We start from the raw sequence: 23,132 nt of genomic DNA, 5'->3' as shown, positions 1-23,132 counted from the left end.
AGGTTCTAATCAACAGACAGAGCTTGCACCTGCTTGTTTCTTAGTATTGTCCAATTTTCCCTGCATTCTTTGCAAGTGTCCATTTTGTAATCGGGAAGTGGCCATCCCAGATGCTACAGGCACAAATCAAGTTTTTTTTCAAAATAGCTTTGAGATTATAATTTAAACAAGAGTAAGAGATGATCTTGTGAAATGGTACTCCCATTCTGACCCATATAACTAGTATTTACATTTAGCATCACTGCAAACTGGTTTCACTTTTACTTCAACACTAACCTTTAGTTTAAATTCAGTATCAGTGCCAAACGTGCCACTTTCTAGGGAAGTCAAACAGACTTGTACCGTGGCAACTGATCCAGTAACCACTTTTCTAAATCTCCATAACATCGATGAAACGGAGTGTAGGAAAACACCACTGCACTCCATTGTTCGGAGCTCAGCACAGATGCAATCACGTTCATGTGCAGACTTCTCTCCTATATAATGCAATAGAGTTTGTCAACTGGTTATAACCTGGCTAGAATGCATACTGTAATTTGCAGTATGGACAGCCCCATTTTTCTGTTCCCCAAGATCATGTTTGGCATATTCTCTGCATATACATCAACTCTCCTCTTTTACAGCCACACCTCTTCACCCATAAATGCTGGTACATTATCACTGGGCGTGAAGGATCAAACAGGCAATACTGGCTCTGAAGACGTGTGGGAGTTTAAGACAACCCACTCTGGGTTCAAAATTGCAACCACCCACGCCAGCAGTTCTCTTTTGTACTGTGTAAATCAACCCCAATTTCTGGAGGGAAGTTTTGAGGCTTTAACTGTCGACTTGTATGTCAATATCTATGGGGCTTGCGTTATAATTAGAACTGTGGAATATGAAACCTCTCATCTGCGCTAAGAAACTTTGATGGACATCAGTGAATCTGGTGTGAACCGTCAACTGAACCATGACAGATGCAGCAACCATTTGCACTGATAAAATAACTGCAACATAACATTTTCTAGGGTAATTCAGAGGTATGTTATAAAACAAAATATGACATTGACCATATAAGGAGAGACTCAGGAAGATGACCAAAAGCTTAGTTGAAGAGATATTAATGATTTAGATGAGGGAACTGAATGTTCTATCTCCAAATTTGCAGATGACACAAAGCTGGGTGGGAGGGTGTGCTGTGAGGAGATGCTCGAGTGGGATTTGGACGAGTGTGTGGGTAAATGCATGGAAAATCCAGTATAATTATCCAGAGGATTATCCACTTTGGTCGCAAAAACAGAAAGGCAGATTATTATCAGAATGGCTATAGATTGAGAAGGGAATGTGGAACAAGATGTGGGTATCCTTGTACACCAGTCACTGGAAGTAAGCAGGCAGGTGCAGTAGCTGTGGTGTTCTTTGTGTTGCTAAATTCAGGATGGTTGGCGTAATGTTCACAAAGACCACAAAATAGCTTTAACTTGAACAAAGCTATAAATTTATTAACACTATTAATTTGGATTCAACACTTGCTCCTATATAATACACAGTTGATAATTAACATATAATCTACAGCTAATCTCTACACTATGACATTAACTATGATCTGCTCTCACTCTCACTATCTTTCCTTCAGTCTGTACTCTAGCTATCTCTTTCACCTTTCTCCCCTAAAGCTTAGCATCAATGTCTTATATACTTGTGCATCTAGCTTCCCCTCGTGGTTGATTTAGACATTTCATTAACCCTTTCAGTTCTTACATTTATGATGTCACAGTAGGCAGTGAAGAAGATGAATGATATGTTGGCCTTCATAGCAAGAGGATTGGAGTACAGGAGCAGGGATGAATTATACAGGGCCTTGGTGAAACCACACCTGAAATATTTTGTGCAATTTTGTTCTCCTTATTGGAGAATGCATGTTTTTCTGTAAAGGGCATGCACCGAAGGTTTACCAGACTGGTTCCTGGGTTGATAGACTGACTTATGACGAGAGATTGATTAGTTAGGATTATATTCACTGGAGTTCAGAAGAATGGGGGAGGATCTTCTAGAAACTTATGAAGTTCTAATAGGACTCGGAGAGGGTAGGTGCAGGAAGGATGTTCGCCACAGAGGCGAGTCCAGACCAAGGGTTACAGACTAAGGATTTGGGGTAAACCATTAGGACTGAGATTAGGAGAAATGTCTTCACCCATGGTGAGCCTGTGGAATTCTCTAACACAGAAAGCAGTTGAGGCCAGAACATTCTGTTTTCAAGAAGGAGTTAGATATAGCTCTTGGGGCTAAAGGAGAGGGGGGGTGGGGGGGAGAACATGGATGATCATCTATTAACATAATGAATGGTGGAGCTGGCTCAAGTAGTCAAATGGACGACTCCTGCTAATATTTTCTATGCTTCTATGTAAGTTTTACGGTTTGGAAAATGAGAGAGGGAGATTTAAGGAACAAATCTGAGTTTAGGGCCTAGGCAACTGAGACATGGAGACTGAGGGCAACTGAATATTGAAAATGCTCGAGGTCAGAGAGGCACTGATGTCTTGGGGGGGGGTTGGGAGAGATTAAGAGATTGGGTGGGACAAGGCAATGGAAGGATTTGAAATCAAGGTAGAGAATTTTTTAAATAATTTTTTTTAAAAGGCTTTTAACCAGGAACCAGTGTAGGTCAGCAAGTAGAGGGGTGCTGAATGCATAAGATTTGATAGAAGTTAGGATATATATAACTGGGTATTGAATGGCCTCAAAGTCCAGAAGAACACTAGGATTAGGATTAGGAGCAGGAGTAGGCCATTCAGCTCTTCGAGCATGCTCCATCATTTGATAAGATCGTAGCTGATCTGATTGTGGCCTCAACTCTGCTTTTCTGTCTACCCCTACTCCTTTTTATTCTTTTGTCAATGAAGAAGCTATCTAACTCCGCCTTTAAATTATTGAGTAGCCTCTGCTACTCTATTGCACAGATTCCAATTCCTGTATAGAAGGAAATTCACTTTATTGACAGGCCACTGTCCATTAACAACTAGAACATGGAACATACAGTGCAGAAGGAAGCCATTCGGCCCATCGAGTCTGCACCAACCCACTTAAGCCCTCACTTTCACCCTATCCCCGTAACCCAATAACCCCTTCTTACCTTTTTTGGTCACTAAGGGCAATTTATCATGGCCAATCCACCTAACCTGCACGTCTTTGGACTGTGGGTGGAAACCGGAGCACCCGGAGGAAACCCACGCCGACACGGGGAGAACGTGCAGACTCCACACAGACAGTGACCCAGCAGGGAATCGAACCTGGGACCTGGCGCTGTGAAGCCATACTGCTAGCCACTTGGCTACCGTGCTGCCCGTAACTATTCGTGAATCTCATACCAGGATTCAATTAAAGGCAGTGAGCAGGGTGCAGGGGTGGGCATTGCTCTTGTCGGGTCAGTACATTCGTACATGATCAAGTATCGCCAATCAAGCATTCATGGAAACACTAGCTTTACTGACTAGCCTTGCCAAATAGTTTGTCGATAAGCAGTTCATGTGGAACTATTTCCTACTTCAAGCAAATAGGTAACACTCTTGTAACCGAAGTTCAAGTTAAGAAGCTTACTAAAAATTATCCAATATTGTCAGAGGTCATGGAGATGAGGAAAGACTTTGGAGAAAACCATGAATTAAAGCCATATTCCACTCAAAGACTTGAGTTGTCTGTACATACAGGTTGTAAATCATTGATAAATTAAGGGTAAATCCTGTAGATGTAGTGGATCCTGTAGATGCAGTATATATGTGGTCTTCTGGAAGGTGTTTGAAAAGGTGCCACACAGAACGTTAATACACGAGGTTAGATCACACTGGGTTAGAAGTAATTAGCTTGGATAGAAGTCTGGCTGACGGACAGAAGACAGAGTCGGGGTAAATGGATCTTCTCTATATTAATGACTTATATTCCAAGTGTGGCCTAACTAAGGTTCTATGCAGTTGCAGTATGATTTGCCAATTTTTATACTCTATGCACCAGCTGATGAAGGAAAGCATGCCGTATGCCACCTTGACTACCTTCTCCAGCTGCATTGCCACTTCCATGACCTATGGGCCTGTACACCCAGAACCCTCTGCCTGTTAATACTCTTAAGGGTTCTGCATTTCCTATACATTTCCCATCTGTATTAGACATTCAAAAATGCATTACCTCACATTTGTCAGATTAAACTCCATCTGCCATCTCTCCGCTCAAGTCTCCAACCAATCTATATCCTGCTGTATTTTCTGGTACCTTATTAAGTGCCTTTTAGAAATCCAAATACACCATATCTACAAGTTCTTCTTTATCCATCTTGCTTTTTACTTCCTCAAAGAACTCTAGTTAAACACTATTTCCATTTTTAGAAAACTATGTTGGCTCTGCCTCCTTGCATTATGATTTTCTAAGTGCCCTGTTAGAACCTCCTTAATAATAGATACTAGCATTTTCCCTATGACAGATTAGAATGATCTGATTTATTTCTTTTTACCCCCTTCCCCTTCCTCAACACATAAACATGCATACAGTTTCTATGACCTAGTACAGATAAAGGTAGAATTTTAATACTCATTGCTATAGTTCTCAGCAACATAATACTAAATATGATAGGCAGAGTAACTTAGTTTTTTTGCCATGCAGGTGGTGGATTGTTTTAAGCTAATTGAATTGAACTTGATTCAATTATTTGGAGAATTTGCTGATGAGGTTGGTTTGACTTCAGAGCTCAATTTGGCATTTCTACCATAACGGGCAGTGTTTCATTCTATTCTCCTTGCCGATGAAATTGTGCAGCTTCTGACGTCTATGTCCAAGTTGAATGATCAAGTCACAGCACTTGTGTTGTTAGATCAGTCATGGCCACATTCATTTATAGTCTGATCCAGGTGATCACATTCGCATGCTGGGCTGTCCTTGAAATTCCATTTGTGGCAAAGGTGTGATGTTCATGCATGGAGAGTGCAAATCAAGTGTAGGCCATTGTTTTCAAGAGCGGTCGAACCCTGGAGGCTCCTCTTGTTGGAAGACTCGCCAGATCTTTGGTGGTATTGATGTCAACCCAAAGGTTACACCATTTGTAATTTTTGACTAAACCTGCATCGCTCAAAGCATTCACAGAACTCTCAATGTTTGAATGATTTGAGTCTATTTATTCTATTGGACTGTTTTAATAAATACAATTGTGAAAGATGACGTACTCGGGGAGTCCTTTACAATTATAGCTTTTGTCCTTGATGAGATATTAAGCAATCACATGGCAATGGCAAGGAAAGAAGAATTTTATGTTTTATATGGTATCGTTCATGGCTTCAGGATGTCCCAAAACATGCCAGCTTTTGAAGTGTCACCATTGTTGTAGTATAAGTAAGTGTGTCATGGGAGTGTCCCTTTAAGAAATGTTTTTGTCTCATTACGTTGCTTCAGTGATGTCATTGTGTGGGTGGAGCTGGGCTGTGGCTCTGGGAGTTGGTTTTACTTTAGCTTTGGTTTGGGGCTGTTTTGATGGCTCCACATTGTTTTGCTTTCACTTTTCACACTTGGCTGCTGTACTCAGAAAGAGAAGTATCTTGGCCTGTCTTCCATCTTCATTTTAAAAGCTGTTTCCAGATTATTTGATAACTTAGAAGTGATAACTGTTTTCTGGACAGAATTCAAACCTGCTGTTTTGGAAAGGAAACAAGAGTATCCATACCAGGTTTTGAGTGCTGTGTGTTGGGCGACACCTTTAAAAAGGGGGTTCTGGTTTATGGGATCTTGTTATTAAATTGGAACAGTTATGAAGGGTTATACATAGATTACTGTAGCTGTGTGGGGTATTTATTTTGGTAGTTGATAAAAATGCTTACTGTGTGTGTCTATAAAAATGTTAAATAAATTTGTAGAATAAAGCTTGGTTTTGATTAAAAGTGCTTAAGGCCTCTGTTGAATAACACCTGAAAGGCAGGTCCTTGTACTCCTCGTAACCAAAATCGATTAAACTGTTGTAGGTCAGGTGAACTCCATGATATACTTTGGCATTTTCTAAACCCTGGCCCATAACAAATGCAACTAAATTTTGCACAGCAAGGTTGCATAAACAGTGTTAAGAGATCACAGCATCTTTTTTCAGTGATGTTACTTGAAGGATGAAGATTGGTCAGAACGCCTTCTCTCATTCTCGTTGAGTAGTGCAAAGGGATCTTATACCTACACTTGAGAATGTAAAGGAAAGGTTCTATTTATCTTTTCACTCAAAAGACAGCAAGGTTTTTATTCTTTTGTGGGATGTGGTTGTCACTGATGAGGCTGGCATTTGTTGCCTATCCGTAATTGTCCTCGAACTGAATGACTTGATGGCCATTTCAGAGGGCAGTTAAGAGTCAACCACATACTGTGAATCTGGAGTCACATGTAGGCCAGGTAAGGATGGAGGACATTAGTGAAACGGGTAGGTTCTTGTGACTATCAATAGTTTCATGGTCACTATTACTGAGACTAGCTTTCAATTCCAAATTTTTTTATTAATTGAATTTGAATCCCAACAGCTACCGTGGTAGGATTTGAACTCCTATCCCAGATTACTAGTCCAGTAACATTACCACTATGCCATAGTCTTCCCTGGTTGTGCCTACTCGGTGATTTTAATTTTGATGTTGTCCATTTCATAGAAAATGGTGTGCCTGTGCCTATGGTCAGTTAGTGGGAGCACAAGGAAATTTATACAAATCAACCATTAAAATCCACAACTTTGACATGTCGGTAGTTTCTGGGTCTGCTGTGCACTTTTGAGGCTCTCGCACACCATTTCTGATTCCATGTTAAGATCAGGGCCCATTCCCCATTCTGACCACAATGGAAATGGCTTTCCTCTCTATATCTTTGCCCTTGATTTGTAATTGTGAACACTGCAATCAGATTGAATCTTAAATTTCTGTAGGTCATTTTTTTAAAAAGCTCAAGTTTCTCTGGCCTCTCATTATACCCCTGTTTCTTGGCATCTTCTGTATCCACTCTGTGCTTTGACCTCCTTCCTAAAGGGCTACAATATTCAACATGATATTTCAGTCTAATTATCGATTTGTAACAGGTTAGCATTATCTCTTTGTTTTTGATACATGTTATGCCATCTATAAATATTTGCAAATCCAAATACCCTCCTGCACTAAGTGCTGATAACACAAATGGCTGTTATGGGAGATGGCCATTGTTACTTAAATACAATTTGAGGAGTTAGTGGATGGTGTTCCGCTGAGCCTAGTACTAGCACACTTTACTGAAGTTTTAGTCTGCATCTAATTTATTCTATACGCGGCTTGCTGACACTGAACATGAATGAGAAAATTCATATTCTGATCAGCCCCAATTCGCCTTCCAGCTATGAATTCCTCCCCTTCTCCTCCTGACCCCCCCAAAAAAAAAATTAGGCTTATTAACTGTTTAGTTAATACTTACACATGATAACAGGAAAGTGCTTTTCCCCTCTTTGCAAGTGTCTCCCAGATTTTAATCATCCAAATCTATTTTCCCCGCCTTTTTAGATGGAAATATGAATGTGATCGCATTTATTGACTGAGAATTCCCTGTTGCCATGACAACTAGCCATTGCAATCACCTTCCGGAGGTCCTTCCAGACTGTACTAGCTTGATACCATTAGTAAAAACAGTGGAGGATTCTGCTGATGTCGTGAATGGGCAGCCACAATATGTCATGCAAGTTTCAGCTAAAGACGGGCACCTGCTATCAACAGCAGTGGTTAGGACACTGAACACACACAGGTATGATAAATTTTCTATCTGATAATTGTCAGCAATGCAAAGGAAAAATATATTTTGAACCCTGATGTAAATTTTCTAGCATGAATTGTGTTATTTGGTCAGGTTACTTAATGACCTTGTACTTTGGAAACAAACATTGAATTTTTCCAGACAGCCAACCGACATTGTCCCTCCTGTGTAATAAGACTGTTTACCTTAGACCAGGGTGGGACCTATTCGTGTGATACTCCACATTTCAACGCTTTTCCCACTTAAGGGGCCGATGAGCAAATTTCAGAAAAATAGGTTTGGTACAGCATTAAACATTAATTTAAGAGCAAATTTCAGAAAAATAGGTTTGGCACAGCATTAAACATGAATTTTTGAAAAAAACAATCAATATCAGAAATTGATCATTTTTAAAAAAGTAATAAATATTACTATTTTAAAAGTGCCAAGCAGCAGAGCTAATCAGTAAAACCGTTTTTGCTTAATAAGCAAAGCTAGAAAGACAGACTAAGCCCCAAGTCCTGGTCACCAGGGAAGGGGTGGGGAACACTGCTGAGCTAAGGATTTAGGTTTAACGAACACTATTCTTGCATCCCCTCTGACACACACCTCGTGCTGGCCTTGATGTAAATCATAGGAAAGTGGGGGTCAGAAGTGAGTTGCTTTTCATCCTGGGTTTTCCTTCTCTCCTAGTCTGCTTTGTGGATAGCTTTTTGGAGAGGGAGGAGGGGTAGGGTTTGTGTCCGGCCTGCTTCCCAGTCTGCATGTCTTGACACTCTCTCATTAGCTGTCATGCTCGCTCACACACTGCCACATGGGAGGTTTGCAGATTTTACTGCTAAGAAGGAATTCAGGGTGGCTGTAGAAGAGCCAAGATGCGCTTCCTCAAACACTGTCTGAAACTCCAGCTGCCTCAGGCAGGGGGCTGGGCAGGGCGCTGGTGCTGTGACTGCTGTTCCTCATGGCACTGCCATTTTGACCCCTGTGCACCTTTAGGGAGCCAGCATCTGTGCGGCGGGCGAGAGAAGGAGTAGGTGATTCTATCCTGGTGCAAAACTTAACATTGTAAACTGTGAAATGGGGACGAAGACAAGTTGGTGGAATGGGTGAGCAGGTGGCCGATGAAGTTTAAAGCAGAGAGAAATGTGAGGTGATTAAGTTTGGTCGGAAAAACAAGAGAGATGCAACTCTCAAGGAATGAAGGTGCAGAGGGACCTGGGTGAATATCATCTTACTTCATTTTAAAATGGCAGGGCAGGTTGAAAATGCAGTTAGTCTTTGTTAATAGGAGCATAGTGTTAGAGCAAAGAGGTTATGTTTCTTTAAGCTACTAGTTTAACCTCAGCTGGCGTATTATGTCCAGTTCTGGGCACTGTACTTTCGGACGGGTGTGAAGGCATTGGTGAGAATGCAGAAAGGATTCACAAGAATGATTCCAGGGATGAAGAACTTCAGTTCAGATTGGAGAAGTCAGGACTGTTTTCCTTGTAGAAAAGAAGGCTAAAAGGTGATCTGATAGAGATATTGAAAATCATGAGTTCTGGACAGAGTAGATAGGGAGAAACTGTTCCCACTTGTGAAAGATTCAAGAACGAGAGGGCAGAGATTGAAAGTAATTTGCAAGATAAGCAAAACTGATGTGAGAACTTTCACACAGCGAGTAGTTAAGGTCTGGAATGCACTGCCTGAGAGTGTGGTGGAGGCAGATTTAATCCAGGCATTCAAAAGGGAATTAGAATGTTATTTGAAAACTAAATGTGCAAAGTGATTGGGCGAGGGTAGGAGAATGCCGCCAAACTCATTCAGAGGCGATGTATACATATGGATTTAATAGCCTCTTCCTGTACTGCAACAGTCACGTGATTGTGATATTAATATGATTAGTTTTTGCTGTCTCACATGGGGTTGAATTTGGAATTGATGAATCTCTTACTTTTGCAGCACTCTCCTTGACCGACCTATGTGCAGGATCTGCCATGAATGCAGCAACCAAGAAGACCTGCTATCCCCCTGTGAATGTACAGGAACCCTAGGAACTATTCATAGAAGTTGCCTAGAGCACTGGCTTTCTTCTTCAAACACCAGTTACTGTGAACTCTGCCATTTCAAGTTTTCAGTGGAGCGTAAACCTAGACCATTAATAGAGGTCAGTAAGTCATGCATGTTCACAAATAATGTGTTCCAAAAATAGTTCAGGATGTGCATCAATCAATTTACTTTTTTTTTAAACAGTGTAGGTATAGTTGTGCAAATTTGAGGCTGCAAAGAAGTGTTTGTTCAAAATCAACCAGCCATAGAGTTGCTTTCAAGGAGGAGCTGATCTGTTTGGTCCAAGGCATTTTTTAGCGTGCAACTGGGGAAGCTGAATTCCTTACTAAACTGGTGCTATATCTGATAATGAATTTGGGGACCTGAAATGGACAATATTTCCTGCTCCGTATCAACATTTAGTAATGATGGGCGGCACGGTAGAGCAGTGGTTCGATCCTGGCCCCGGATCACTGTCCGTGTGGCGTTTGCACATTCTCCCAGTGTCTGCGTGGGCCATAACCCAAAAAGACGTGCAGGGGAAGGTGGATTGACCATGCCAAATTGCCCCTTAATTGGGGGAGAAAAAATTGGATACCCTAATTTTATTTTTAAAAACCATTCATTAATGAGCACACATTTCGGAACTTTAAAAAATTTGTTTTCTGATTAATGTGGTTACTTAATAAGGAGAAATCCCTCTAATTGCTCTCTATTCCAAATTTCTTCGAGTACTCTGCCTTTTGGGTGACCTTCTTAATTTCTGTTCCAATAATCACAAAGAAATAATACCACATTAAAGGTTCAACAGGTGTCAATATCCGTGAGATGTGAGCTTGAAGTTGCAAATTTCACACTTTCCTATATGAAGTTTCATTTACTTTGCTTCCTATGTAGCAATAAGTATTTATATTATTGTCTAGTTCTAACCTTTAAACCAACATATACATTTTAGTTCTCAAAATTCTCTGTCATCCTCAATTATCTGCCATCCTCAAAATTGTGCTCTTTTATCACATTGGGAATGTCCCACTGTCTCTCTGAAACAAAGATCTGTTGATTAAATAAAGAAAGCTGGTCTGACATTGTTCTTTCAATGCAAGTATTAAATAAAGTCCCAATCATCTATTACCAGGGGATTTCTGAGCTGAGATTGCCAATCAGAAAAGAGACTTGAAAATGTTTACTAATACAGACTACACATGGAGCACATCATGCACCATCCAGCCTTGCTTTCCTCTGCCAATACTGCTCACTGCCCCAGGATCAGCAAAAAAAACTGCTTGGTTTCTTTACTGTACTACAAATTATCTCCTTAAACCCTCTCTCTCCTCCAACAGTTATGAAGAGTTCATTTCTTTCCTTATCACTAGGATTTAGGTCATCTGTTCAGCTACCTCTGCTATGTACCTGCCCTTCCAGCCAATCGCCTATTATTTTTAACATCTTCCCTCCTACCTCCTACCATCCAAATTCTGTTGTCAGATATTTTCACCCACACCCTCATCACCGCTCCCTGCTCAAAAAAAAAACATTCTATACCCTTCTCCTCATCTTCTAAACTCATCTTCAACCTTTATTTCTTTTCAAATTCTTGAAAGTGTTGCCACCTCCAATTTACTTGCACAATCCTACCTGCCACAGCATTAAAAAGATCCTGATCAAACTTTGGTGAAATGTATTCTGTGATGATTCCACTTCCTTCATACCAACCTCTCTGCAGAATGACAGTCAAAAGCACCATCCTCTGTTGCCTATCTCCCTCACTTGACTCTACTTTTACTTACCCAGTCATAGCAAGAGAATCCCATAATTAACTTCCTCGTTACTTCAGGAGTTACAAATGATCATTTGTGACCCTGTCCTTTTCTTTATCTACGTGATTCCCTTTGTCCATATCAATCAAAACCGTGGGATGAGGTTCCATGCTGACAGCATGCAGCTTCCCGTACCAGCCTCCCCGAACAGACGCCGGAATGTGGCGACTAGGGGCTTTTCACAGTAACTTCATTTGAAGCCTACTTGTGACAATAAACAATTTTAGTTTTTTTTAGTTGTACCTGTCCACAACCTTGTAATGATATGTATATAGTCAGGTTAGTGAAGGGTTAATAATTACATCTATGTGTAAATGAAACACCAGAGGATGTTACTAATTCTCTGTATTTAAGACAGCCTCTCAGGGAATTCTGGGAGAAGCTGAGAAGAACATGGAGAGAGCAGACGATGTTATTTAGAGATAGACAACACTTGGCCAAGTCGTAGTGTAGTTAGTAGTTAGATAGAATATTGAATACTGTAATACAGATTCAATATCATGTATTATCATCCATAGCTCAGTAGAGTGTTGAACTTCATTTAATTAGTAGTGTAATAATAAATTAGTTTTGTTTCAATCTGTTGATTGGTATATTCTTTGTCAACATGACATCGGGTCATTCTGGAAGAAAAGACAAAGAATACCACATATTACCACCAGTCGTGGTAATATAACACACCTCTTGACTTCTTCACTGCCTTTATGTTGTCAGGCTGCTTGTCCAATACCCATACCTGAATGAACTGCAAGTTCCTCCAGTTCAACACAAGCAAACCCTTGCCACTAATTCCGTTCCTCATCCCAGTCTCTGATTCGGATAGCCTATTTGAAGTCTGAATCTATAAACTTTGCTACCATAAATACCATAATCTTCAACCTTGTAACATTGCCTATTTCAGCCCACATTCATAGTAGACTGTTCACTATTCAGTGAAGTCCAAGATGTAAGTGACTTTGTTGTCTTCTTTGAGACTGCTCATGTTCAATGTGAGGTCAGCATGGTCATGCACAGAACTGGTAATTCATGTTGAGGAAACTTCTGCAACTGTCATCTCTGACCTTCCTAGTATCTCTGCTGCTCCTAGTGTGTGCCAGGTGCTGGCTGAAACATAGCCTCCATTTTGGTAGCACTTGAACGTTTGTTCTCCATAACCCCTTTCATCTTGTAGGCAGCATAGACCAAGTTATCTGCATAGAGAAGCTTTCTGATTACGGATTCTATGACTTTGAAGGTACACCGTCTAGAGAGAAGCAAGATGTTCCTTGAATAGAACCTAATGTTGATACCTGGAGGCATGTCTCAGGTGGTTTCCTTAAGTACTGCAACAAAGAAGAGATTGAAGAGTTGGGGAGACAACACACCCTTGCTTTAAGCTGATGGTTAACACGGAGGTTATCTTTACAGGCAGAAACATTTCACCATACACAGGATTTTGACATTGTTTAGATATTCTAGCTTGAAGAGCAAATACCATGGGCGGGATTCTCCACTCGTGCGCCGAAGTGCCCACGTGAACGCCGTCGAGGTTCACGATGGCGCGAAACGGCCCCTACCCCGACCGATTCAGGCCCCGACAATGGGCTAGGATTGGGTCCGCGTCACCTACAGGCGCCAGGCCTTGTCGCCGCGTAAAGGCGGCGCCGCTGCATAGATGACGCGGCCGGCGCCGCATAACTGGTGTCACACGCGCATGTGTGGTGCCATCCTCTGAGTCCGCCTCGCAAGAAGATTGCGGACGGATCTTGCGGGGCCGCGGAAGGAAGGAGGTCCTCCTTCAGAGAGGAAGGCCCAACGATCGGTGGGCATCGATCGCGGGCCATGCCACATTTGAGGTACCCCCCGCAGGCCGCCCCCCCCAGTGTTCGCACACTGTTCCCGACGGCAGCGACCAGGTGTCGACGGCGCCGGGGGGAACCCGTTGTTTTGGCCTGGCCGCTCGGCCCATCCGGGCCTGAGAATAGTGGGGGTGCTGGAGAATCGCCATTTTGGGTGTCTCCGGCAATTCTCCAGCTTGCGGCCCGCGGAATTCGATGGGGCCATTCCTGCCGCTTGGGAGAATCGCGGGAGGCCGTCGGACCGGCGTCCCGGGAAATTTTGGCGGCCCAGGCGATTCTCCCAACCGGCGCAGGAGTGGAGAATCTCGCCCCATCGGTCAACCCTTTCAAAAACTTTAGTTAGGTTTATGAATAATATATAGATCCTGATGTTGCTCCCTGTACTTTTGTTGTAGTTATTTTGCTGTCAACACCAGATTGGTTGCCCCACGGTTAGCTCTAAAGCCATCGTGATTCTGGGAGATCATCATCTATGAGACTGTCTAATAGATGGTTTTATAGGAGCCTTGTGATTGAGAGAAGACCTATTCCTTGATAGTTGCTGCATAGATCTTTAGATCCTTTCCATTCCCAGATGCTGATGCTGTTGACATTTTTTGAGGTTCTGTGGAAAAATGTTCTTATCCCTAATGCTATTAAAGGCATTGTAAATTTGTTAATCTCTGTTCTATTGCCCTTCAAAATCTCTGCTGGAACTTCATCTGGACCAGTAATTTTGCTTTGTTGGTTGGTTTTGATGGTCTTTATCACCTCTTCAATGGAAGGAGGAAGAGACTGGTTTTCTTTCTCCAGCAACTGTTTAATTTGATGCAGCAAAACAGCTGAGATGTGAGAGTTGATGATCTCAGCAAAATATTTACCCCACCTTTCCAGCTGCCTTGTCAGTGTTTAGTTCCTTTCCATTACCTGTTCGGATAGGAGCAAAAGTCGTAGTGGGTCAAATAAAGTCTTCAACACATCGTAAAAACATGCATCATACCTCTAAGCTGGATGATATAGCTCAGCAGTTTTTGCATTCCAACAGTTATCCTGCATTTCTCTTGAAGCATACTCAAGCTTGTGTTTACCATTTTTATAAACGTGATGCTTAGTGTTGATCCAACCCCTAGAAGAGTTCCATCTACGAGCTGGTTTGTTTGAAAAGATGGGAGGGGTTTTCATCATTCTTGTCAAAGCAGTCTTAGTGCTTGGGCTTGTAAATCCCAGGATGTGAACTGTCGTCTTGGAAAATCTGGTCACGGAGCTGTTTGCCTTCATCTTCTACACCACTTGGGGAAGAAAGATCAAATTGTAGAATGGTGTCAAGTTGTGCAGCAAGATGCAAGGCAATGGTGGGTTTTTTGTTTAACATCTACAGTTAGCTGTATCTGACAAGTGGCTTTACGATATTTTGGCTGGATATTTAGGCTCAGCTTGGCAGTTATCAGACTGTAGTTTGCTATATAATCTTTCCATAATCTCCATTAATGTCACAAGTAGGCTTACTTTAACACTGCAATGAATGGAAGAGATAGTGGAGGGCTTGAAGGCTATGTAGGCGGGTCCGGATGGGTACCCAGTGGAGTTTTTTAAAAACGTTCTCTGGGATATTGGGGCCGGTGTTGTTGAGGATGTTCAATGAGGCAAGGGAAATAGGGGTGTTGTCCCCGAAGATGTCACAGGCAACGATTTTGCTGATTCTTGAGCAGGACAAGAACTCTGAGCTGTGTGGGTCCTACAGGTCGATCTCCCTGTTGAATGTAGATGCCAAGTTGCTGGCCAAAATCTTGTCCTCCAGGATCTATGTTATTCTCTAAGTCTGAATAAAGATTGTAGACTTCCAGTTAACACACATACTTTATTCAGTAGGTTTGTTCTGTTTCCAGAGCTTAACTAGATATAATACAGTCAAGAGGTATGACCAGTGAAGCTAAGGTAAACTGCCTATGCTGAGCTGTCTGTGTGCTGCTGCTCACTAGCCCTGAGCTTCTGAAAGAGGCAGATCCTCCCTTGGGCTGGACCCTTTATACCCGTCTCTGATGCTGCCCTCTAGTGATGCTGTGGCTGTTACATCTGTCTGTAGTCCCTGGTGTATGTGCAGATGTATGTACAGATCACTACATCCCCCCCCCCCCTTTTTTATTTGACATGTTTTCTAGACTGGCCTCAAGAAAACTGTACATAACAAGTGGTGAGAATATGCAAACCTGCACACTGTGAAAATGATAAAAGTAATACAGAAACAATTAACTGTGTTGTGAGTCCATCGTGAGAAATGTCCATATTCATCTTGTGCGTGTGTTGAAGTGTCTAAACAAATCTAGCCGGTCGGGTGCCTTACGGCTGCTGCTGGAGCGTCTTACCGGTGGTAGTAGGGATGATGGTTTGATGTCATCAAGAGTACTGTCTGGCGTTGTGTGGCGAGGAACGTCCTGTGGACAAATGGACTCGGTCAAATCCAGTGTGGGAAATACTGGCGTTGTAGGTCGAATCTCCAATAGATTCCAGCGGTTACGGCGAAAAAGTACTCCCGGAGGTGATTTGGCAATGTAGGACCGCGGTGCCTCCTGCCTGATCACCGTGGCTGACTCAGACCATCCGCCTTCTGGGTCCCTAATTTTGATGGTGTCACTATTGTCAGTGGTTTGAGTGGGATCGCATGTTGATCGTAGTATAGTTTTTGTTTGGAGCAGAGTGCACGCATGTTGTCGAGAACCAGTGCGTTGCCGGGGTCTCTGAATTGCTTTGCCGGTAGGGTTGTCCGGATGTCTCTGCCAAAGAGCATTTGCACTGGCTACAGTCCTGAGCTCAATGGGGTTGCTCGGTACGATAACAGAGTTAGGTTGATGTCGGAACGTGACTCGGCTGCTTTGCCCCTTTTTCCCCTGTTCCATTTGATTGCGGGTAGCGATTGTGTCGCACCGTTGTCTGACCTCGACTTTTCCCTGTGTTTGTGGTATTGATTTTGTATGTCATCGTTCGTGAAAGCTGTTTTGCTTGTTTGTTCTGGAGCAGATGTGAATTTGTGTGATTCTTTATCATGCCATGGCATGTTTGTTGTCTTGTCATTGTTTCGCAGTGTGCTGTGGCATTGTCCTTCACGTGCAGAGTTGTACCATGTTGTACAGGTTGTTGTTTCATTGTTGTTGTTTCTGTCGTTTCTGTCTTTGTTGTTTTCGTTGTCGTTTCTGTCTTGGTTGTTTTTGTTGGCATTCTTGTTGTTGTCGTACTTGTTGTTGTTTTCGTCGCGCTTGTTGATTCTGTTTTCGTTTTCGCTTTTCTTCTTTTTCTTGTTGTGCTTGTTGTTTCTGGGATGCTTCTTGGTGCTTTTGTTGTTCTTGTTGCGCTGCATGTTGTTTTTATTGTTGCTGTTGTTCTTGTTTCTGCTGTGCTTCTTGCGGTTTTTGTTCTTGTTGTACTCTTGAGTGTGCCATGTGGATGATTTGAGTCATTGTCACAGTTATTGGTCTCCGTGTCCTTTTGTGGTACCTGCTACATTGAGCGTTTCTTCTTGAGAATTGTGAGAATGATCTGATGTTGCATTGATGTTGGTGACATCAGTCATTTGTGGTGGATTCGATTCCTCTTCTTTGCTTACTTGGTACTCCTCTTCTAGAGTCATTTCTGTTTCACCTGAATCATCATTGATTTCTAGGTGCTGCTCTTTTGGAGTCATTTCGGGTTCACTTGAATTATCATTGAGTTCTTGGTGCTCCTCTGTTGGAGTCATTTCAGGTTCATTTGAATCATCTGTGATCTCTTTGTGCTCCTTTTCTGGAGTCAAAATCTTCAGGATTTCTATTGACGTGGTCTCTCTGGACTCATGGGTGGCCGTCCTCTGATTATTGAGTGCTTCTGTGCAGACAAGCTGAGATATGTCAGTCTCGCTGTGATCCTGCACATCCTGTATGGGAATTGTGATTTCTTCGTCACTTGTTTCGCATACAGTGGGTAGACATTCCGTGTCTTCTTCTGGTGGCTCAAATAAGCTTGATAGATCATCATGGTCTTGTACATGCATGGCGTTCGCTATGGAGTGTTTGCTTGCTTCCATTTTTGAGTCTGTCACTTAGCTGTCTGTGGAGGCTTGCGGCACTCTCTCTGTGGAGGCTTGCATCGCTTTCTCTGTGGAGGCTTGCGTCGCGCTCTCTGTGGAGGCTTGTGGCGCTCTGTGGAGTCCTTCATCGCTCTCTCTGTTGAAATTGTCATCACTCTCTCTGTGGAGTCGTGCAGTGTTCTCGCTGTAGAGTCGATCTGTGCTCTCAACTGAGTTGTTCTGTGTTCTCTGTGGCGTCGTCTTCGTCTTGGGCATTGCTCTCATCCCATGTTTCGACGATCTGCCATGGCACCATGGTATTGGATTCATCTACCATGAGAAGAGGCGTATTGAGTTTTTCAACCGTGTTGCTGATGCTGTGATCAGGATCTCCGAATAACTCAGCCATGTCTGAGCAGTATTGTGTGTATTGTTCGATAGACAAATCATCGCTTTCTGTTCCGGAGTTGTGATCGTTCTCTTTATGTTCAATGAACAAATCATCTTGTGTGGAGGCTGGGACCCTTCGTGGTGCGTGGACCACTCTCTGTTTCTTGGCGTCAGGCTGCAGCATAATCCTGCACTCCTGAATCGGGATGTCATATATGCTGGGCTGAAGATTCCCCATTCCGAAGAATTCAGCTTCGGGATCTTCATGGTACAACACCTAGTTGCGGTTCGGATTTGGTACTGGGGTAGCCATCTCCCAAGATGAAATCTTTGTCTGAGATGTAGTCTACAAGGACCGTATCATCTTCTAGGGCGGTGCTAACTGCTTGTTCCAGGGTGTTGTGAAAGTTATTTTCAACTGCTGGTGTAATTCGAGCATTGTTCTGTCTTTTGAGGCAAGAAAATTGGGTTTTGCAGCATTACATTTCCTTTTGTTCATTTCCGTGCATTTCCCTTTTAAGTGGGCGTGGTCCGGGTCCTCTGACGTCATGCGTAGGACTCGCTTGCCCATGCGCACACCAGGTTTCCTGTACTGTGCACTCTTCGCAACTGAGCATGTGCGGCTCCTTTCCCAAGATGGCTGCCGCTCAGAACCTCCATCTTCCTCCGATTCAACCCTGCCTCCGCCTCGTGGTGAGTTTTCGCACCATTTTTACCGATTTTGTTTTCTAAATGATGATTCTGTGTTTGTAGAGACTCAAAGTACTGATTTTGTTTTTGTTCATAAGCAAGGCATTTTTGTATAGCGATTTCTAGAGTTAGATACTTATTTTCATAAAATCATAGAATTTACAGTGCAGAAGGAGGCCATTCAGCCCATCAAGTCTGCACCAGTTCTTGGAAAGAGCACCCTACCCAAGGACAACACCTCCACCCTATCCCCATAACCCAGTAACCCCACCCAACACGAAGGGTAATTTTGGACACGAAGGGCAATTTATCATGGCCAATCCACCTAACATGCACATCTTTGGACTGTGGGAGGAAACCGGAGCACCCAGAGGAAACCCACACACACGGGGAGGATGTGCAGACTCCGCACAGTGACCCAAGCCGGAATCGAACTTTGGACACTGGAGCTGTGAAGCAATTGTGCTATCCACAATGCTACCATGCGGCCCAAAATTTTGTGAAAGTTCTTCCCTCAAATCTTTATCAGATAGTCCAGAAATTAATTGATTCATTATCACAGTGTCTCTGAAATCAGCATAATCACAGCCTTGTGGTATTAACTTGAGATTTGTAATAAAATCCGAGATGGGCCCTCCGTTTCTCTGACGGGAGTTAAATCTTTCCAGCATCTCACCAGACTGACTGACTTACAGCGTTTGGCAAATCTTTTTGAGTATAACGTCTACTTTGGTGTTGTCCTCACCTTCAAAGTAATTAAAGCAATTAGATTTCTCTAGCTTCATGCCCTCCTGTTGAGAATAGCAGAGCTATTTTTGTTGCGTTAGAGGCAGTGCTTAAATCATTAGCTGTGATAAATATTTGGAACAGCTGTTCAAACATTTTCCAGTTAGAACTTAAATTACTGGTTGTTTCCAGCTGCCATGGAGTTCCAACAAGTCCATCGAATCAGTTAGTCGTCGAGGATCCATTTGCTGCAAAGTCTTCCACATTCGAATATCCAGTTTAAGTTTTTCTTCTCTTGCTGGTGTCTAGCTAGCTTTCTGAAATCACTCCTGGTATCATGTGTTATTCTCCAAGTCTGAATAAAGATTGTAGACTTCCAGTTAATACACATACTTTATTCAGTTTGTTCTGTTTCCAGAGCTTAACTAGATATAATACAGTCCAGAGGTATGACCAGTGAAGCTAAGGTAAACTGCCTATGCTGAGCTGTCTCTGTCTGCTGTTGCTCACTAGCCCTGTGCTTCCGAAAGAGGCGGATCCTCCCTTGGGCTGGACCCTTTATACCTGTCTCTGATGCTGCCCTCTCGTGATGCTGTGGCTGTTACACCAGGGACTACAGACAGATGTATGTGCAGATGTATGTAAAGATGTACAGATCACTACAGAATCAAGGATTGTGTTCCGGATGTTATTGGGGAGGCCCAGACGGGGTTTGTTAAGGGCAGGCAGTTGGTGGCCAATGTAAGAAGGCTATTAAATGTGATCATGATGCCCCCGGAAGGTAGGGAGGTGGAGGTAGTGATCGCAATGGATGCAGAAAAGGCTTTTGATCGGGTAGAATGGGACTATCTGTGGGAGATACTGGGACGATTTGGGCGGGGCTTTATTGACTGGGTCAGGTTACTATATCAGGCTCCTGTGGCAAGTGTACGGACGAATAGGACAACATCGGACTATTTTAGACTGCACCGGGGACGAGACAGGGATGCCCCCTCTCCCCACTGTTGTTTGCGCTGGCTATAGAGCCATTGGCAATTGCTCTGAGAGCCTCGAGGGGCTGGAGAGGACTGGTCCGGTGGGGGGGGTGGGGGGGGGGGGGGGGGGGGGGGTGAAGCACAGGGCTTTGCTCTACGGGGATGACCTGCTTCTGTACGTTTTGGACCCAATAGAGGTGATGGGAGAAATCATGGAGACTCTAGGGGAATTTGGCCGTTTTTCAGGGTACAAGCTTAATATGGGAAAGAGTGAGATGTTTGTGGTCCAGGCGAGGGGACAGGAGAGGCGACAGGGAAAACTGCCGTTTAGGTTAGTAGAGGGAAGCTTTAGGTACCTAGGCATCCAGATGGCGCGGGAATGGGACCGGCTGCATAAATTGAATCTGGCCCGTGTGGTGGACCAAATGAAGGACGATTTTCGGAGATGGGACACGCTTCCGTTGTCTCTGGCTGAGAGGGTGCAAACGGTGAAGATGACGGTCCTCCCGAGATTCCTATTTGTATTTCAGTGTCTACCCATCTTTATTCCACAGTCCTTTTTTAAGCGGGGCAACCGAGTGATCACGGGTTTCGCCTGGGCGGGCAAAACCCCGCGATTAAGGAAGGTAATGCTTGAGCGGAGTCGGGGAGAGGGTGGGCTGGCGCTGCCAAATTTTAGCAACTATTACTGGGCTAATATAGCCATGATCAGGAAGTGGGTGGTGAGGAAGGGGTCGGCATGGGTGCATATGGAGGTGGCTTCATGTAAGGGTACCAGTTTGGGGGCGTTGGTAACTGCTTCTGCTGTTCCCACCGGCACAGTACTCCACCAGTCCAGTGGTGGTGGTGGCCCTGAGAGTCTGGGGCCAGTGGAGGCGGCATGTGGGAGCAGTGGGAGCATCGGTCTGGGCCCCAATCTGTGATAATCATCGGTTTGCCCCGGGGTGTATGGACAGAGGTTTCCGGTTATGGCGGAGAGCGGGGATTGAGAGGATGGGGGATATGTTCATAGAGGGGAGCCTTCCGACTATGAGGGCATGGAGGAAAAGTTTGGGTTGGCAAGGGGAAACTAATTTGGGTATCTGCAGGTGCGGGACTTCCTTCGTAAACAGGTGTCAACCTTCCCGCTCCTATCGCTAAGGGGGATTCAGGACAGGGTAGTTTCCAGAGGGTGGGTAGGAGAAGGGAGCGTCTCGGACATTTATAAGGAGCTTATCGGGTCGGAGGAGACGTAGACCGAGGAGCTGAAGAGCAAGTGGGAGGAGGAGCTGGGAGGTGAGATAGAGGATGGTCTATGGGCAGACAAGTTGAGTAGAGTCAACGCGTCCGCAACATGGCCAGGCTCAGCCTGATACAATTTAAGGTGTTCACCGGGCTCACATGACAGTGGCCCAGATGAGCAGATTCTTTGGGGTGGAGGACAGGTGCGCAAAATGTGCTGGAGGACCGGCGAACCATGTCCACATGTTTTGGACATGTCCAAAGCTTAGGGTATTTTGGCAGGAGTTTGCGGATGTCATCTCCACGGTGTTAAAAACAAGGGTGGCACTGAGTACAGAGGTGGTGATTTTCGGGGTGTTAGAAGACCCGGGAATCCAGGAGGAGAAAGAGGCAGACGTTCTGGCCTTTGCTTCCCTGGTAGCCCGGAGACGGATACTATTAGCATGGAGGGACTCAAAGCCCCTGAAGTCAGAGACCTGGCTATTGGATATGGCTAGCTTTCTCTGTTTGGAGAAAATAAAGTTCACCTTGAGAGGGTCACTGTTGGGGTTCACCCAGAGGTGGCAACCTTTTGTCGACTTCTTTGCAGGAAATTAATCTTCAGCGGAGGGGGGGTGTAGTAGTTTAGTTTGGAGTAGGGGGTCAATAAGGATGGGACCTGTACGAGAGGTAAATGGCTTTTGCACTATGTTTATGGTTTCATGTATATTGTTTATTTTGTTATTGTTACTATACCAAAAATACCTCTATGTTTATTTTTTTTAAACTGCAATGAAGTTATTGTGAAAGTCCCCTAGTCGCCACATTCTGGTGCCTGTTCGGGTACACAGAATTCAGATTGTCCAATTCACCTAACAAGCACGTCTTTTGGGACTTGTGGGAGGAAACCGGAGCGCCCGCAAGAAACCCAGGCAGACACGGGGAGAACGTGTAAACTCTGCAGACTCCGCAGACAGTGACCCAAGCCGGGAATCAAACCCAGGTCTCTGGCGCTGTGAAGCAACAGTGCTAACCACTGTGCTACTGTGCCATTATCTTGATAACAGTTTTTTCTGTCTGACAAGCATACAGTCAAGGAGATGCCAGTGCTTATATTGTGGATGTTTCCAGGTTGTGTACTTTTTGTCAAAGTCTTCATCCATACCTAAAGTCATCTCCAAACTGCTGTTCCAATGTCATCTTTGGCAGGCTTTTCTTCTCCACCCTCCATAAATATCATCTCCCCCAAAACTCTGTTGTCCATGTTCTGTCCTTCACCAATTCAATTCACTCATCACCTGATGATCACTGACTTACATTGATTCCTGGTCCTCCAACACCTGAAATATCCTCTTGAATAAGCTCTCCTTGTCTCAAGCCTCCCTCGTCACCAACCCAACAACCATCGAGAGCTTTGCATTGCTCTAACAGGCCTCATCCTCTGAACCTTTCTGCCTCTCCACCTCCCTCTTTTTCTTTAAGACCATCCTTAATGTACAACTATTTGCCAAATATTTGGTCATCCCCTGCTAATAGAATTGGGCAGCACGGTAGCATTGTGGATAGCACAAGTGCTTCACAGCTCCAGGGTCCCAGGTTCGATTCCGGCTTGGGTGACAGTCTGTGCGGAGTCTGCACATCCTCTCCGTGTGTCCGTGGGTTTCCTCCGGGTGCTCCGGTTTCCTCCCACAGTCCAAAGATGTGCTGGTTAGGTGGATTGGCC

The 23,132-nt window shown here is 43.9% G+C and overlaps 1 protein-coding gene across 3 annotated transcripts in view; it reads left to right on the top strand.

The window, feature by feature from the left end:
• Positions 1 to 23,132, top strand: part of LOC140429501 (E3 ubiquitin-protein ligase MARCHF3) — a 135,788-nt gene that overhangs the window by 84,967 nt on the left and 27,689 nt on the right. For all 3 annotated transcript variants that reach the window (XM_072516576.1, XM_072516575.1, XM_072516574.1), the window contains 2 exons: positions 7,506 to 7,743; positions 9,673 to 9,877. In XM_072516576.1, coding sequence (XP_072372677.1) covers positions 7,556 to 7,743; positions 9,673 to 9,877 — 393 coding nt within the window. In that variant the 5' untranslated portion in view covers positions 7,506 to 7,555. The remainder of the gene's footprint in view (positions 1 to 7,505; positions 7,744 to 9,672; positions 9,878 to 23,132) is intronic.

This window comes from Scyliorhinus torazame, chromosome 9, assembly GCF_047496885.1.
Source record: "Scyliorhinus torazame isolate Kashiwa2021f chromosome 9, sScyTor2.1, whole genome shotgun sequence".
Taxonomy (NCBI): Eukaryota; Metazoa; Chordata; class Chondrichthyes; order Carcharhiniformes; family Scyliorhinidae; genus Scyliorhinus; species Scyliorhinus torazame.
The sequence above is the reverse complement of the archived record's forward strand: the minus strand, read 5'-3'. Positions and strand labels throughout refer to the sequence as shown.